The sequence below is a fragment of the Tinamus guttatus genome, unplaced genomic scaffold (assembly GCF_059628265.1).
Source record: "Tinamus guttatus ecotype Peru unplaced genomic scaffold, ASM5962826v1 Tinamus_guttatus_pri_ptg000459l, whole genome shotgun sequence".
Lineage (NCBI taxonomy): Eukaryota > Metazoa > Chordata > Aves > Tinamiformes > Tinamidae > Tinamus > Tinamus guttatus.
The window spans coordinates 5,018,772-5,034,366 of NW_028288993.1; the positions used below are offsets into that span (position 1 = coordinate 5,018,772).

Consider the following 15,595-nt stretch of genomic DNA (forward strand, 5'->3'; position numbering starts at 1 on the left):
TGGAACCTCTTGGATTCACCGAACATCTTGCTAGTGGGCAAAGAGACTACAACACTTAAACTAACAAAAGCTTAGAGTGGGAAGTCTAAAAAGTCTTCTATTCTGGTGAACTATTTTTGACAAAAGTATTCAAACATGACTGCAGTTAAGACAAAAGCAGTAGAGCAAACATTTCTGGTAGACTTGGGCACTCTGCAGTCACGCTCATCTCCAAATAGGCCTAAATTGGTGTAAAGAATAGACTCTTACATATCTCACAAAACAGTCATACAAGCCCAAGGTAGGTCTATTCTGCACCAGAAGGCTGAAAATTTTCTTATCTCTAGGATTAGCTCAGCAATAAACCCCAGTGTGGCAGTCTATACAGTAGGGAAGCACACAAAGTGGTTTCTGGTGGAAAAGGAGGAGGTCTTTCTTTCTGAGGGGTCACACATGACAGTAGGAAATTATGACATGGAAAATTCAGACAGGTGACCTGCCCTGTCTATATTTATACAATAGTTTCCTGCAATTCTGCCATACAATGGTAATACAAAGGGAATTAACAGCTGAGGCAAACTAATTCATTAATACACTCTCTGACTCTTGGCAATTACATATACATACTTGCTTGACCTATAAGACTGGACTCTAGCAACATCCGTGGAAGGAGGTGAATCATGACATCTATACTCAGGTGGGCTTTGGTACTAGTATCTCAGCTGTTTCATCATCAGAACATGTTGTGATATTTTATCCCCATTGCCCAAAAGTTGCCTCTTTCAGTACAAACTAAAATCTACCTTTCTGATTGTTAGCTCTTCCCTTTTTTTGTGGTGTTGATACAGCTGCTGTACTATATAGATTTCCTAGTGCTCCTCCCTAGCTGGCGACTGAAGAAATAGAAACAGCAAGTGCTAAGCCTTGCTTTCACTGCACTGTAAACTGAGTAGCAAAAAAGAGGGATTACAGCACATCAGAATTGGGAGGCTTCAATAGCTGAATTCCTGAAGTTCCTGTATTAATGTTTATTTACTGGTGATACATTCTTAGCTCAGTTATCCAGAGCATAGGCCATCTTCTGGAACTTGGGAGAATTCTTGGAAGACCAGACCATGTGATGTGAATTATGATCCGAACTATTCTTTTTTTCCATTTGTGTTATTTTTTTCTTCCCTAAAATCTTTCTAAGGAATAGTTATTAAATGTAAGTGCTTCCTTTAGCATTTCCATTGCTTTTAAGGGCAATGAATATACTTAGTTGAATAAATTTGGTAGACTAAATCTGAACATTTAATTCATTCTACCTTAGAATGGAAAATTCCTAATGCTAACACTAAGGCTCCAGTATCTCAGTTTTACTTACCCTTACCCTATGTTAAAGCAAGTGTATGGTATCAGACTTATTTTTCAGATAACAGTGCTATGAGAATGTTAAATTTTACAAAGAGAGTTAGCTGGACTATAAATTTAACAGGGCATAAAAATAACTCACCCACACTAGGAATTCGCTAAGAGTAATTTGATGTTATCTAAGAAACTGCCCTTTCTAATACTATTTTTCTTCAAGGAACAGAATCAAATGCCTAAAACTTAGAAAGAAGGTCTTCTATTATTACAAGTCCCTGACTTCTAGAATTAAAAAAAAATGAGAAAAGGTAGAGGATTTTGTTAAAATATTTCCAATTTCTTAATAAATTTTCCACAGTAAGAACGCCACATCTGGTAATGTTACCTTAGCAGATGAGTAGGCAGTGAAACAAAGGAAGGAATAACCAGTGAGGAATCAGAGTTGGTTTTTCTCCATCAAATTTTAAGCATCGTTAAAAGCCACGCTGGTCAATTTACATTTTATACATACTTCAAAGAATGGCACAGCAAGAGAAGTGATCACGTTGTGATGCCTTCCAGTGTTACAGAAGTGATGAGCAGATTTGGAGTTCCATTTATGTTTTACAGAACAGTACACATTTAAATAAAGTCACAGCAAATTAACATAAACAACTGTAAAACAGATTTTTGAAACAGGTAAAATGAATAAACTGTAAAAATACTGCATCTCCCATAAACATCTTCTACGGCTCCACCACCTAGTGGCCAACAAAAAAGTTGCAATTTTGCTTCGTACGGTGCATCCTGATGCCTGGAACTTAGCAACTGAAGGCCAGGATTGAGGCAGGCAGGGGGCATGAGCAGTTAGCACAGTCAATGCACTACTGTATTCTGCCCTAAGCCGATACATTACAAAATAGCAGCATATTGAATAGAGCCTGAATTAGCTTAGCTACTACCTCGACTTCTACTGTTGTGCAAGAGTAAACACCAGCAGCATTTTAATGGATGCTTCAATTTGGTTTCAGACACTCCCTTCCCATACAAAGCACAAACAAACACAAAGCTGAAACTGATCCAGGAGCTGATATTTCTTGTCCATCTTTGAAAAAAATGTCCCATAGTTTGCTTCATTTAATATTTACTGATTTGAAAAAGTATCAGTGTTTTAATAAAATCCATGAGATTTCAGATTCCTGTAGCTGACAGCTACATTTTTAGAAAGGTTTCTCCAATATACTGAAAACTAAGAGTATAAACTCCCACTGCACAATTTATTTTAAATGGCATTTTTTATTAGTTTGCTCTTATGTTGCTTTTATTGTACCTTTTGGAAGAGTTAGGTTTTCTCACACAACTGACGGGAATATTAAGAGTACAAACCAGAAGGCCTTCTCTAAAGCCAAGTTTTGCAAGTCCCTTTGTTTAAATATGATAAGGCTTATTAAAACAAAGTAAAAATATATATAAAAAAAGACACAACAACCCTGGGCAAAGAATATACAAGTCTTTTGGAAATTCTTAATTTCTGAAAATATAAGTCCATTTGAAAAACTTAATGGAAAAACTAAATGAAATCCAAGAAATCAATTCTCATTCAAATCATTCCATGATCTCATCATCAGCAGTAAGATGTGCTATTTTTTCCAGCCCAAAATTACCAGCTTTGGGGAAAACATACTTAACAGAAATAATTAATGGGTTACATTAAATTAACTTTTCTTTCCCTGATCCACATGCCTGCATGTTAGATAACGTTACATTAAAACTGAGCATTGTAATGAAAAACTAAAAGCAAAAACCTGTAACAGTAACCAAAGCAAAGCATTTTTTTCATGGTTACATAATATAGATCAGTAATTTAATATTAAAATTAACGTCCTATATAAATAAAAGTAAAAAAGTTGGGCAAAAGGAAATTGGCACAGTCATTAAGGTATTGCTTTCCAGTTTCAACACTGCAAAGAGCAGCCACAGATTCTAAACACCAGCAGAAAAAGTTTACCACCTCAGTACACGGTGTAGTTTGTTTTTTCCCTTTTAAACAAAGTCACCAGCAGTGCTACTGCCTCAAACACGTCAGACAATGACTTGGAGCGGGTAGGTGGGAAGCGAGAGCAGAAGGACCATTACAGAACTGCTACTTAAAATGAGAAAAATACATAAAAACAAAACCATAGAGCGTGGTTTACTGGTCTGCATGACTCTTCTTGAGTCAATATTTTTCAGGATTGTGACTATTTTTTTACCTCCAAAAAGGCAAAAAAAAAAAAAAAAAAAAAACTTCAAGCCTTCAAGTTTCTTTGCCTTTGTTCCCTCCCACCCCACAACAAGCACCTCTTAATATAAACATTTTTTTCTGTTTTATGGGTTCAAAAGCTGGAATGTAGTGGAAATACATATAAGAGAGAAGGAATTTCTAGTTGTACATTACATTACAAAGAGGTTTTCTCCCAGACCTAAGGAGGGAAGGATACTAAGCAATATTAAATTCCTATAAGAATCCTTACAAAGCATGCAAAATGTTGATATACTCACAAAGTTGAAATTTATATTTGTTTCTTTTTGAATTTGCAACTTCACAGTACAATAATTTCTAATATAATGCAGCAATCAGAATTCCATTGATTACAAAATAATTTCCTTTATTTATTTTCTCTCTGTTTGAAAGACACCTTTGCTCTTTTTTTCTTTTTGTTTTAATAGAGAGGTTTCAGACCACTCAGCAGAAAATGAGAATTTTTGCTAAAGAGCATACTAGGGTTTGCTTCCTTTGTGGTATTTCCCCTCAAATGATCTTGAGGACCTTAACTGCACCAATTACTGCTTTTAAAATCTGTCCCTCCCTCCTCTTCCCCATTCAGATTCCTTCCCACGTCTTCAAGCTGCACTTTTCTTCTCGCTAGGATGATGGTGGATGGTTGCTGCTCAATGGATGCTGCATAGCTGGGTAAGAAGCACAGGGGGATGGAGTCGTTTATGAAATGGGAACATCCCCACAGCCCCGGATACTTTTGGCACAACTGCTTCTTGACCAGAAGAGTTTCCTCTGGTCTGGACACCAGCAGTTAGTTTGTGTGTTCAGTTCTGTAGACAAACACTGCTGCCCTTTATGCCTAGGTAACCCCAGTGGCTTTACTTGTGTTAGGCAGGAAAATGTAAATTTGGTATTTGGCTAGACCTTTTGTACTGCTGTCTGTAGTTTCATAGAATTTTCTTCACTGCTCTTAATTAAAACAAGGTTGGAATTTCTGGAGAATACACATGCATGCTACTTCCTAGATTGTCCAAAAAGTACATTCTGACACATCAAAGTATTTGTATCTATCAGAAAAAGACTCAGAGAAGCAATGTATAAAGCCTCCAAAAATTCAAGTATCAAAAAAGCTATTCTGATAAAAGTTTGGGGTGAGTAGCCAGCAAAACCAAGAGCCTTTTTTTTGTGTGTGTGTCTGCAAATGCTTCAACTATTCTGGAGAGACAACTTTTTTTTCTTTGGAGAACTGGGAAATAAAAGCCTCCTAAATTAATTTTCATTAGGTTTGGCAGGATATAAGGAATTCAGCAATCCTCTCTGGATAGTGTTGCCCCTGCTTTTATACACAAACAGCAACAGAATCATAAAGCACTGAGTCTAATCCTTCCTGCCGCTTTCTAATTTGCTGCGTGTATTTACAGTGTCATATGGTTGGGTCTGGCTCCCCTAATGCCAAAAGCTGTAAGAAGTGTAAGAGAGGCAAGAACAGGGCATCTCCTTCCCTGGAGTCTGTAGAGATTTGCAAGGGAAGGGGTGGGTGAGACAAAAAATTAAACAAATTCAAAAAACCAACAGTTGTAGTTGTACACAAAACTTCCTTTTGTTTCTTTACAGCCCTGTTCAAATCAAGACTTGAATTTCTGAGGAGGGAATCTTAGATCCCAGACCCTTCTCTCCCCTCGCCTCTAAATACTATTTTTTTGTGGCCTAGAACAGTACTTTAAAAACATCAGTTATTAAAGACACAGTTGTGATATATCACTTTATCTCCCCCTCACCCCAAAAAGGGGTATCCTATCAAGTGGTCCGTAGAAATCTTGACGTTTCTTTATGATAAATTAAATCCATAAAATGAGGAATACCTTCTGTCACATTCCCAACAAGAATAACAGCCACACTCTGTGGTGCATTTGTTCAAGTGTCTGTTGCGCCTTCTTGTGGAGATCCTGCTCAGCTCCATCTCCAGCTCTGCTTTTTCTGATTCCACTGATCAAAGGTAGAGAGATCTCTCTCCTTTTTCTTCAGCTTGTCTCTGGTTTGCAAACAGCAGAAGCACTGAGGGCCGTGTATCCCCAGGATGGGAACCGGCAGCAATGTCTGAACAAACATCCATCCTCTTTCTCCTCAAGAGCGGCCGGTTCGTGCCAAGAGCAGTTTCTCGAGTCCTGTCGGTGCCACAGGTACCTATACCTCTGTGGAAAAGAGGATGCTTTGCCTCTTGCTGTCTGGGGTAGGGATAGTCTCTAGCTGCAAGAAGTACAGAAGGACTTGAACCTGGAAAGAAAAAGAAGAAAGATGTAATAATAAAGCCCTGTTAACTCATTGTCGTCCTAGTTATTAGAGAGTTGGCAGATATGTTTAAATCCCTCTCCATAAGAACTTCTTGCGGTTACGTATTGTTTTTTAATACAGCGTGTAATACAGACATGAATATTAAAACTTGCAGTGCTTTACAAATACTCTTCTCAGCTTCCACGATAGCACAATGCTGATGTCATTCCACCTCAGTGGAAAAAAATCTGTTTTACTACTTGCTATTATTTAAACAAGAAAAAGTAAGAAACAGCCTGGGCAGCAACACAGCCTCCCCATTGAAACTGTGTACCACCTTCAGAAGGCAGCAGTGGCCAAAGAAATCAGCCTCTACCATGATACTGGCACATGTAGGATCTTACCTGGGACATGACTTCTAGTGACCAACTATCAGTCATCGTTATAGGCTGGGTAGGGTTGGCAGGGATTTTACTGTCCTTCTCGGAAGGTCTCAGCAGCGTTGGTCCAAAGACAGTTGCAAGGTTATGCAGGGACATCTTGTTAATGCTTTCCCTCTCAGCAACCCTGCAGAAAGAAACGCTGGTCAAGGAGGATCTTTTCAGATAGGTGAGCTTCAAAGGGTCTGTAAGGAAGAAGCTGTATTTGCTCCTTTTGTAAAAAGATTTAGATACAGACATTGAATCAACCAGTATCCCATATGTGTTTCAATTTATTGTATATATCAATAATAGCTCAGTGTAACAGCCACAGTCTGTAGGCCCTCTATAGACATAGCTTAAACTTGGGATAGGGACTACTGCTTCTTGTCTCAACAGACAAATGTGGGTTTAAGGAATGCTTCTTACCTGATTTTATAAACAAGTAACCAAGGCATACATTAAGAAAGTTGACCAAGAGCAGACATCTTTTTAAGACAGGGCTCATGAATCCTTAAATGCTACCGAATCTTTAAGATTTGTATTAAAACATTTCCTAATCATTTTCTCCAGATTTGTCCCAAGGCAGATGCAGTTTTGCAGAATTGTTGCTGCAGGAATTTGCATTTGTACTAGAAAAGTAGAAAAGCTGAGGCTTTTGGTACCCCTTCCTCCAGTTCTAATCCTTTTTGGTTTCATGGGAATGGAATCCAGGATTTAGCCGCTCACCAGAGTATGAGACAAGACTCATCTGACCAGTGTTTACATTCATTTGCTTGATTTAGTGCATATTTAGGGAAAGGCTACCCCTTCCAACTGAAGGATCCACATATTACCTTTTTAGATGGTCCAGAAGGAAAAGGAATGTAACAAGGTTGGGTTCTGGAAGCGATAACAATAGATTCAACATACAGCTTTCCTTTGCAACAGGGTCTGAAAGTGCTACAAGACAGAAGATCAACAAAACATCACCAAAACATCAACAAAGCATCACCAGAGGCAGCGAGTAAGAACTTGACTGACCGATTTCCCAGACCAACAGACATGGATGCTCCTTAATGGACAGCAATTGGATCGCAGGTTGCAAGGTCAGAGTTGCACATCAATACCTCACAGATATTTTTTTTCTCTTTATTTCATAGATGTGTAGAGAATTCTTTTCTCTTAAGCAGCTTAAGTGCTTTCAGGCTTTTAACCTTTGGTTTTTTTTCCCCTTCTGCATCAAGATACGAGAAGCTATATCCCCTCCAAAGAAGACCCCTCCAGAAGATTAAATAGGGCAAATGATATACACAGCCTCCACAAATAGGCTGTTGTTCTATTTTTAACTTAATCTTCAGGGAAAAAAAAAAAAAAGGGTTTTCAGCCTCTAAAAGCACAGCAATTGCCCAAATCAAGCAAGGGGCAAGTTTACATCTTGTTTCTGAGCTGCATCTCACCTCCCTTACAGCATTCCCAGGCTTCTGTCCAACATTATATATATGGATATATGGCTTTTCCATTGTTTTAGAAGCAGCCTCCTTTGAAAGAGCTTTTTTCTTTTTTTCTTCTTCCCTTTTTTTTTTTTTTTTTTTTTAAATACAGGCTCATATTCTCAAAGGTTATTTTTGCTAATACCTACCAATTCCCTCAGCAAAGTTGGGATACAATTCATCTGTGAAGAGGGGTTCAGGCAGTTCTCGGAAGTAAAGTTTTAATGTGCCTGCAATGGCATTAACATCCATTTCGCTCATCATCACTGACACGTCTTTGTTATCTGAAAGGGAAGAGGAGTCACAGGTAAGGAAGCAGCTGCCCTTTCATTCACTCACTCTTTTCTTTCTCTGTCTCTCTCTGTTTCTCCTTCCTCTTTGACCAAGGAGCAAAGAGCCTTCCTGTTTACATTTTTGCAGCTTAAGCAAGCAGCTCTGACAACTGAGGAGTGCCACGGAAATGATTCAAATCAGCAAGAGGGAATTTAGCACAATCCAGGATTCATTCTGCTGTGCCAGCAACCTGTGCCTGATGTGGAACAAGCCCTCCATGACTTTATTTATATGCATTTTAACTTTCTGTTAATGACCACAGTTGTCATTCCAATTCCCTGCCTCTACAGCTTAGAATAAGAGAGTCTGAGGCTGTCTAACTCCCCACTGTGTGTAGTTGAAGTACACAGGCAATTCAGGGCTCACATTTCAGTTTTGCTACCATAAAAAACACCACAACGAACCTTCTTTCCCCAAAACAAACAGACCAACCAGCAGAGCCAGCCACAGTTTCATGAAGACTAGTGCAAAAATGTCATGTATTGCAAGTGAAAAAGAAGCGTTATTATAAAATACAAAAAGGAAGAAATTTCACACACACAAAAAAGTAATAAAAATGCAGGGCGGATGAATTCAGGCACTTGGCATAGGCCTTGTGACCACTTACATCAAAAAACGGCTCAGCTGAGGCCTCAGTGGTGCCTAGACCATTGTGTGGAGGCTGAAAGTAGGGCAGAATTTCATCTTTAGTACCTCAGGGATTTCGTTTTGTTTCATGGGACTGATCTTGGATGCCTTCTGGAGCACACATGTCTTTCCTTTAACTGTGGCACCACTATGGAGCCCTTTCCTGCCCAACACCAAAGAAGGCTTCACAAAGGTTGGTCAAAATTATCTAATTTTATGATCTTCTCACACCAAATGAGTCACGGACTTATGAAAAGAATGCAGGAGCCCTGAGCACAGTAGCAGATGCATCGCTCAGTACAAGGATCCACCCCACTGCGTGTCTCAAGTTAGAGCTGTAGCTGAAGAGCACTAATAAAACATACAGCCAGGGTGAAACAATTCTGCTTGCACAAAAATCTCTACCTCCTACTACTTCTTGGGGCAGTTATGATTAAAAGTGGCACCGCAGTCTCTCCCTAGTGTGCAGGCACATCAGACACAAATACTTACTGACATCAAAGGCGGCTTTCAAAGCCTGGATGTCGGTGGCGACCCCGGAGACGCGGTAGATGCCCACCTCCTCCATTCCTCGCCGCTCTATCTCCTCCACGCACTGGCGCACGATGTAGGGCACCTTGGATCTCTCCCTCCTTAGGAAAGCCAGAAGCAAGAGTTGAGGATGGACCTCACCACCAACGCCTGTCACCCCAGCCAGCCAGGCTGGCTAAAATAAAGCCCTCGCTTTGCTGAGCAGAGCTCTTCTGAAGGGTGGCGTGAAGGAAGGACAGAGCAAACAGTCAAGACAGCTGAGAAGCATTTCTAATATTGGAGAGGGTTTTCTGAGTATCTGAGGGTTGGCTGTTCTGCAGCCGCCCTGTGTGCTGGGGCTTTTAGCTGGGTCCTGGCATTCCCAGTGTTTGCAGCTCTGGGCAGGTAACCAGAGGATTCCCAAACAATCCTTGGATACATAGCAACTCTGTTGCTATCAACTTAATGCAATTCCATAGGGAGGAAATACCACATTTCTCAAACTATTTACCAGAACAAACAGGTTTCTTCTGGCAAACATTCCATAACAAAAGATCAGGGGTTAAAATAATACTGCAAGATCCAAAGAACGTGAACATTTCCGATTATGGAAAGGAAATATTGTTGTTCGGTGGCTCTGGAAATTTGGGACCAAGTCAGCTAACTATGGAGTAAAGGGCAAGGAGAGGAAAAGAGCATTTCCAGAACTCAGAAGATTTCAATATGCTGGAAGCAGTCACTCTGCATTGCAATCTAGTGCGTGCTGTTGCATGCAAAAAATGAAGCTGGGAGAAGGTAAAGTCTCTGCCTTCTGCAGCAACAGCCACCTGCCCCACTCATCAAGTGAAGGAGAGTGTCCTGGCACATCTGCTGTGGGGTAAGGACAGGTGCAACCCGCTGGCCAAGTATGTTTTTTAAAAAAGCAAATGTGACCCATGAGCTCACTTGGTGACGATAGCAATCTTGACCCCAAAGACCCCTGTCTGCTTGCGGGATGGCATCCTTTTCAGGCTGAATTCCCGGCTGGTAAACTTCACCGACAGCTTCACTTCAACCTGGGAAAAAAAAGGGCTGTTATATTTCAAACTGTATTTTCTTCTCTTTTCTTATCCTGCACTGAAGAGCAAAGAAATAAAGCCCATACGAGGTGTCAAAGAAGCACTATTTTCTGTTCTCTGCACTTACCCCGTTCATTGAGATGACTGTGCGCTGCCAGTCTTTGTCCTGTAACGCCTGTGGGTCCAGCTGAAAAACAGGAGAGTTTCCCATGAGCTAGAAACAGGCTTCAAAGAAAAGCAAGTAGCCTGGGAAGACTTTGAGGCGAGGAGAGCACTGCCATTTTCAACAGCTCATTTCATTTCCATAGGAAAACACATTTCCCGAGGATTTGCAAGTCTCCAGAAGCAGGATGCTCTGATATTGTGCCCTTCTCTGAGCTGGGCTGCTCCTGCCTCATACCCCTTGGAAAATCCAGCAACAAACATGTAGTGGAATAGGTAGGAAACCTCAGCGAGCAAAAGTGATGTTTGAGAGCTGGCAACCCCACCTTTGGCTCTCGATTGCCATAGCACAACAGGCACGTTAACAAACAGCAAAAGCCACCCCATGTCCCAGGGCTGACAGTGAGAAAAAGGGAGGCAACATTTCTGGAACAGTTCTTGTGAAATAGAGGAAAGACACTCGGCCTCTCCCTCTCTCACAAATAGCCACCGCAGGAAAGCTGCAGGCTTCCAAACCCAGCTCAGGGAGGATCTCATTTGTTCTCTAATTTGTTGCTGCAGAGAGGCTTTTGAATACTTATTTTCAAAGTCCAGGAAAAGCAAGATCAAGAGTTCAGGAGCTCCTGTGTCTGTGTATGCACACAGATGCACCCTTGTCTGTACATTCATGGGTCCTTTATTTCAGTTTGGGAAGCCTTCTCAGAGTTCATTTTCACAAGCAGAAAAGTTAAGCAAATGCAAGCCCTGAAATAAGTCAAAGCAGAAAAACAAAAGCTACAGCCTGAGCTCCGGTTTTCAGGTTCGCTTGAGCTCTTGCGTGGACAGTGGGAGGGCTGGGGAGCAGCACAACCAAGCACTCAAGCCAGCATCCCCAGTGCCTGGGAGAGCCCCAACACATGGAGCCGCTGCGGGCAGCTCCCCAGCTCCAGGTGCACTGGCAAAGGGGAGAGGAGACCTTCCTGCATGGGAAGTCCATCAGAAATACGGCAAAGGAAGCATTTTGGTGATGCCTGAGCCAGCTTTGTACAACCTGTTCTCAAACACCGAGACGCTCAGCAGTGGCGCTCAGCAGCGAGGGGCAGCCCGCGGCGCCGATCCCGCCCTTCCCAACCCCGCGCAGAGCGGTGCTGGGTTCGGAAGTCAGCACTGCGCCCGGTGCCTGCAGCGCCGCATCCCCGGAGCCACCAGCCACAATCACATCGGACTCCCCTTCACCCCCCAGACAGGCCCAGTGCTGCTGCCAGCTACAGAGATGAGCCTGTCCCTCCCTGCTGCCCAGAAACGCAGCTGGCAGAGAGGAGCCCGGCCTCTCCCTTGCTCACGCTGCAGAGACCCAGAGAAGCACCGCACAAGCTGCAGCGAGGCCAACCTTATCTCTGCGCACTCTGTTGCGGACATGAGCCCACAGCGGGATGCTGCCAGCACACACATCCTTCCCCGGAGAGTCCCACCGGCTCCTGTAGGTGCAATTTTGGCAGAAATTCCTGAAGACCCCTTGTAAGGAATAGTCAGTAACCAGCAGTTCCCACATGTTGGGGCTGCACAAAGCCAAAGGGCAGCAGGTCTTAGCTTCGGGGCTCCAGCAAACCCAAACAGCAGCCTGTTTGCAGGAGGACTTGCTTTTAACTCCCACGGAAGAGATCCGCCCCCGCCTGCGAGGCTGGCCAAGGCCTTTACGAGCTGGCCAGAATTGAGGCTGTTCTCCCCCGAATTTCCGTGCTGGAAGTTCGATTTCTTTCAACAACTGCATTCTTTTCCCAGAATACAGAGGAAACCGTTTCTGAAGTGTCTGGTTTCCTACAAGGAATAACTGTGCTCGGGGTTCCGGAAAACTTGACCTCCGCCTGCCTAAAAAGTTACCTTCCAGTTATGCTGCCAAAACAGCCCTGCTGATGCTTAGTCACAACCGACCCTCCAGCTTAGGGGCAGTTTTCCATATGCTTTAGCGTGGAGTCACTAAAGAGGATTATTTGTAGCAGAAGCATGATGCTTAAACCTGAAGGAGGAAAAGGGGGTTGAATATTTTCAGAATGCTAAAGGAAGGTTCCACTGTTGCCTAATTTAACAGGTATTCCTGGTTACGTCCAGGTTCTACGTTATGTCTAGTGAGCTCCTACGTTCCTACCGTGAAAGCAAGCGAAGAGATGTTAGAAATACCCAAGCTGATGGCCTGATTGGGCAGGGAGCAGGTTGGACTGCAGGGACACATGGAGAGGAAAAGCAAGGGGCACGGGACTGTCTGCCCTGAGCCAACCCCGCACAACGCACAGGCAACAACAGACCAAACAGAGCAAAACAAACACCACCACCCCCAAAAATAGCAGCTCAAGGAGCTTTGTAACAAAGTGAAATGAGGTAAGGACATGAAAGAGCAGACGTTGAATGCTGATGAATCTCGCCGCGCGGAGCAAGACAGGAAGGTCGAGTCTAGCAGTCTGATAAGCCACAGGAGGAAATAGGAGAGTCAAGGGGAAGCAGTGACCGCCACTGGGATGTGGAGCAGGTTTCCAGCCCCGGGCGCTGCAGGTGGCCGGCCCTGCAGAGCCGGCAGCAGCGCAGGGGCAGCGGGCGCACGCGGGTGGCAAAGCAAGAGCAGGGCACAGAGCGCGGGCGAGCGCCGTGCTGTAGCCAGAGAGGGCCGGGGCAAACAGGGTCACTCTGTCTTTTAGCCCCATTTGCGGATTGGTGACCTAGAAAAGAGAACAGAAGAATGGAATCTGCCGAGAACTGCGGAAAGGAGGCGGCTCCAAGCGACCCCACTTGGCGCAAAATTCACAGCGTCTCTCAACATTCCCTTCCAACAGCTGCCTGGGTTGGATGGCGAAACAACCTGTCCCATGACCTCTGAAACCCTGAAAAATTGTGCTGTGCTTCCACAACCATCCAAATAGGAACAGACTTGTGAAACTCTCAGAATGCATCTTCTCATGTGCCTGTCCAAGTCGGGGACGGGCGAGTGCGACACCCTGGCCCTTGAAGTGGCTTAGTCTGAGATAGGAAAGGGAAGCAGCGCGCGCAGGGAGCGGGGGCTGCGTGTGCAGACCTGGGAAGAGCAACTGAGGATGCCGGGCAGGAGCAGCGAGAAGCAGGAGGCTGAGGAGAAGGGAGCCTGGGCTCTGCCTCCGGAATCCACCGCTGCACGTGCTGAAGTTTTTTAGAAAGGCAAAGGACACATGTCCCAAGAGCCAAACCAATAAGCATCAGTGGAAGTGAAATGCCTGGGAGCGAGGCAGCCTTAAGGGTAGTGGGTTTTATGTTTATTCGCATTACTTTCTCACTTTATTAAATCTCTGTGGCAGCTTCACACTCCAGCAATTTTTAATTGTAACTGATGTGACATAGATGTTGTCCGAGTCTCGCTGCTGCTGGAAGCTCCCAGGCCGGCCGTAACCCCATTCTTCCCAAAGCTCCCCACTGACATGTTAATCTTTGCTGCCATCACCCTTTAGACACGACCCGTTGCCTTCTTCATTTCCACCCTACTTTCATTGCTGAGATACTGTTCTGCATGAGCAAACTGCTTAAATGAACTCGAGTGTGTAAAAGGCTTTCTGGGTTGACACTTGGGAGGGCCGGCATGTGACAATCTGTTTTACACGGAAAACAATCTAGATGTCTGAAATAGCCATGTGCACGGCTATGAGACAGCCCAGATAATTAAGCAGATAACAGCAATTGCTTTGCATGGCAACAGAGGAGCTGCCAGAGAAGGAGCCTTCTCGGGACACATCCTCCCTGATTTTCCAGCACTGCTGGAGAGAAGGAAATGGTTTGTCTGAGCTGATCACGCAGAAGAAAAACAACAGAGAAAGCAGAGTTTCTAGGCAGCACTAAATGGAGGAGATGGATCACAGGGCAAAGAATTCATTTGCTCACGCAGTCTGCTCCCAAAACTGAGGCCGCTTTTGCTGACCCACTTGGATGCAGGGTCTCAAGACCAAACAAAAGGCTCCTACACTCAAAACGTGGGGACGGGCCTGCCCTCAGATGTGCAAAATGTGAAGGACAAAAGGACCAACCTCCCAAGTGCTGAAGATGGGTTGCAAGGTAACAGTCAGAAAAAGAAAATCAAAAAAGAGTTCAAAATGAGAGGAGCTGATACAAGTAAGCCTCAGGTTCCCCGCTCTATTAAAATGTCTCTGTCCTCCTCTCTCCAAAGTACCAGATAATCCCAGTTTCATCCCAGGAATGGCACATTTTCCCTACATTTCTCAATGCCCAAGAGGTAACAGAAGCCCCCACCCATACAAACAAGTTCACTAAAGAGCTACATGGGCAGTGCGGCCATTCCCAAAAGATCCAATGAGGACTTCCCTTCTACATTTACAAGAGGCACTCCCATAATAAACCTAATGGTTTTATTTTTCAGGGAGAAGACTCTCAGAGTGACAAGCAATGAAGCTCTCGTATGTGGCTATAAAAACAGGTAAATAAAATATTCCATAGGAAGAGAAAATATGAGCAATGGGAGCTATTAAAATTACTGCCCATTCCTGGAAGCCTCTGAGCACAGGGACCAATTTCCAGTCTTTCTTCCTCCAGTGCCGTTAAGTAATGGAGAGATTTAATAAACATGTCACAGCAAAAACAGTCCCAGTCTCCTTGATGCATTGTCTTCATCTCTGCAGCCCGGAGAATTCGGTGAGTCAGAAATCCCAGGAGTGGGAAGTTGCAGATTTACAATAATAATACACAGCTTAACAATACACTGTGATTTGGCCAACACAGAAATTTCCCTGTGCTTATCAGCAGTAGGATGTAGACATGACTGTTGATGTTCCCACAGTTTTCGACGCAAGGGAATTTGGGAAAAAATCTTACCCAACTTGACAGACCTCTACACAGGGCAGACTTCAGCTGAATAGTGACAATGACAACAAAAATGACAACAAACAAACCCCTATTTATAGACAAATATAAAGTAAACAAGCTTAATGTAAAAGCACCCGTGAAAATCCCAAAAGAAAATGAATACAAAACAAGTGATAGCAAAAGATGCATTAATAAAACTATCCTTCAGCTACAGATTCTCATTTGATTTTGTTGCTGCATTATTGTTATTTCTTCATAGAGAAAAAAAAATCACTGATGGTTTGCTTTAAAATAATAATAATCCTTTAAAAATGCTTACCAACCCCAAATCTTACCAGAGTGTGTTATGACTTCTCTTTACAG

General features: G+C 43.3%; 1 protein-coding gene across 1 annotated transcript in view; it reads right to left on the reverse strand.

The window, feature by feature from the left end:
- Window positions 1–4,886: 4,886 nt before the first annotated feature.
- BCR (BCR activator of RhoGEF and GTPase) overlaps window positions 4,887–15,595 on the reverse strand; it is an 81,166-nt gene continuing 70,457 nt past the window's right edge. Inside the window, exons 17-23 of the mRNA XM_010217407.2 lie at window positions 10,386–10,445; window positions 10,146–10,255; window positions 9,183–9,322; window positions 7,880–8,014; window positions 7,095–7,200; window positions 6,244–6,406; window positions 4,887–5,842 (exon numbers count right to left, since the gene is read on the reverse strand). Of these exons, the coding sequence (XP_010215709.2) occupies window positions 5,753–5,842; window positions 6,244–6,406; window positions 7,095–7,200; window positions 7,880–8,014; window positions 9,183–9,322; window positions 10,146–10,255; window positions 10,386–10,445 (804 nt within the window). The 3' untranslated portion in view covers window positions 4,887–5,752. The remainder of the gene's footprint in view (window positions 5,843–6,243; window positions 6,407–7,094; window positions 7,201–7,879; window positions 8,015–9,182; window positions 9,323–10,145; window positions 10,256–10,385; window positions 10,446–15,595) is intronic.